The following is a 1,233-nucleotide window of genomic DNA, read 5'->3' as shown; positions in this document are numbered from 1 at the left end:
TGACTTGGTGACTAAAGAGTACATATTTTCTTGTAATGAAGGCGTTAATATGAAAGGTACACCTTCACTTACAGAACACATCACCTTTCCATTTACTCCTGAATCTTTATCATTCACACTTATCAGTGCTACTGTCCTTCCTGGTTTGGAGTCCTCAGGGACTTCACTTGAAAGGGATGTCACCTCAATTTCAGGTGTGTTGTCATTTAAGTCCACAATAGTTATTTTAACACTTTTTTCTGTTGCCAGGGGGACTTGCCCTTTATCAGAAGCTTTAATATCAATTTGATATCGGTCTTTTTCTTCATAGTCTATGGGCCCTTTCACAATAATTTCACCTGTATTGTTGTCGACTTCAAAAATTTGACGTAATTTCTTATTTACATTATTCCCAAATGAATAAACCACCTCCCCATTTAAACCATCATCTAAATCTGTGGCATTTACTTGTACGATAGTTGTGCCAATTGGTGAATTTTCATCAAGTTTAGCAGTGTATGAGTCTCTGGCAAAAACTGGCATATTATCATTTACATCCAGAACATTAACAATAATTTCCATCGTCCCTGATCTAGCGGGCTTTCCTCCATCAACTGCTGTCAGAAGCAATCTGTGACTTCGCGCAGCCTCTTTGTCCAGCGCTTTGTGTAAAAACAAAACAGGAATTTTGCCATCCTCTTCTCTATCCTTAACCTCCAAACGAAAATGGTCATTTTGACTGAGCTTATATTGTTGAATAGAAAACATGTCGCTGTCTGGATCACGGGCGCCTTGTAGCTGAAATCGCGCCCCAGGTAAAGCAGATTCGGATATCTCTAAATGCGTCTGGTTGTCCGTGAAGGTGGGAGAGTGGTCATTTACATCTAAAACCTCAATGCCGACGTAGTGGACCTCTAAGGGATTCTCCAGCACAGTTTTTATGTTGAGAATACAGGTGGTTATCCGTTCACACACCTCTTCTCGGTCTATTTTTCTGTTAACGTGTACTATGCCGTTGCTGTTGAGTTGAAACAGGGGTTCAGTCGATTCAGAAACGATGCGAAATCCTCTAGCATGCAAAGCACTGTGATCCATCCCTAAATCTTTAGCGATATTTCCAACAACAGAACCCACCGTTAGCTCTTCGGGAATAGAGTATCGCAGCTGTGCGGAAGAAGAATTCATAGTGAGAGCCAACGAAACAATAAAGACGACCAGGCGCTCCAGCAATACTCCGCATCCCCGTCGTGCCAT

The 1,233-nt window shown here is 41.7% G+C and overlaps 1 protein-coding gene across 1 annotated transcript in view; it reads right to left on the bottom strand.

Annotated features, from left to right (window-relative positions):
• LOC102202993 (protocadherin alpha-9-like) overlaps positions 1–1,233 on the bottom strand; it is a 22,422-nt gene extending 21,189 nt beyond the window's left edge. The window contains exon 1 of the mRNA XM_005719976.2: positions 765–1,233. Within this exon, the coding sequence (XP_005720033.2) occupies positions 765–1,233 (469 nt within the window). The remainder of the gene's footprint in view (positions 1–764) is intronic.

Source organism: Pundamilia nyererei, unplaced genomic scaffold (genome assembly GCF_000239375.1).
Source record: "Pundamilia nyererei isolate P.nyererei 1_Seehausen unplaced genomic scaffold, PunNye1.0 scaffold00001, whole genome shotgun sequence".
NCBI lineage: Eukaryota > Metazoa > Chordata > Actinopteri > Cichliformes > Cichlidae > Pundamilia > Pundamilia nyererei.
This window is presented reverse-complemented; position numbering and strand designations above follow the sequence as displayed.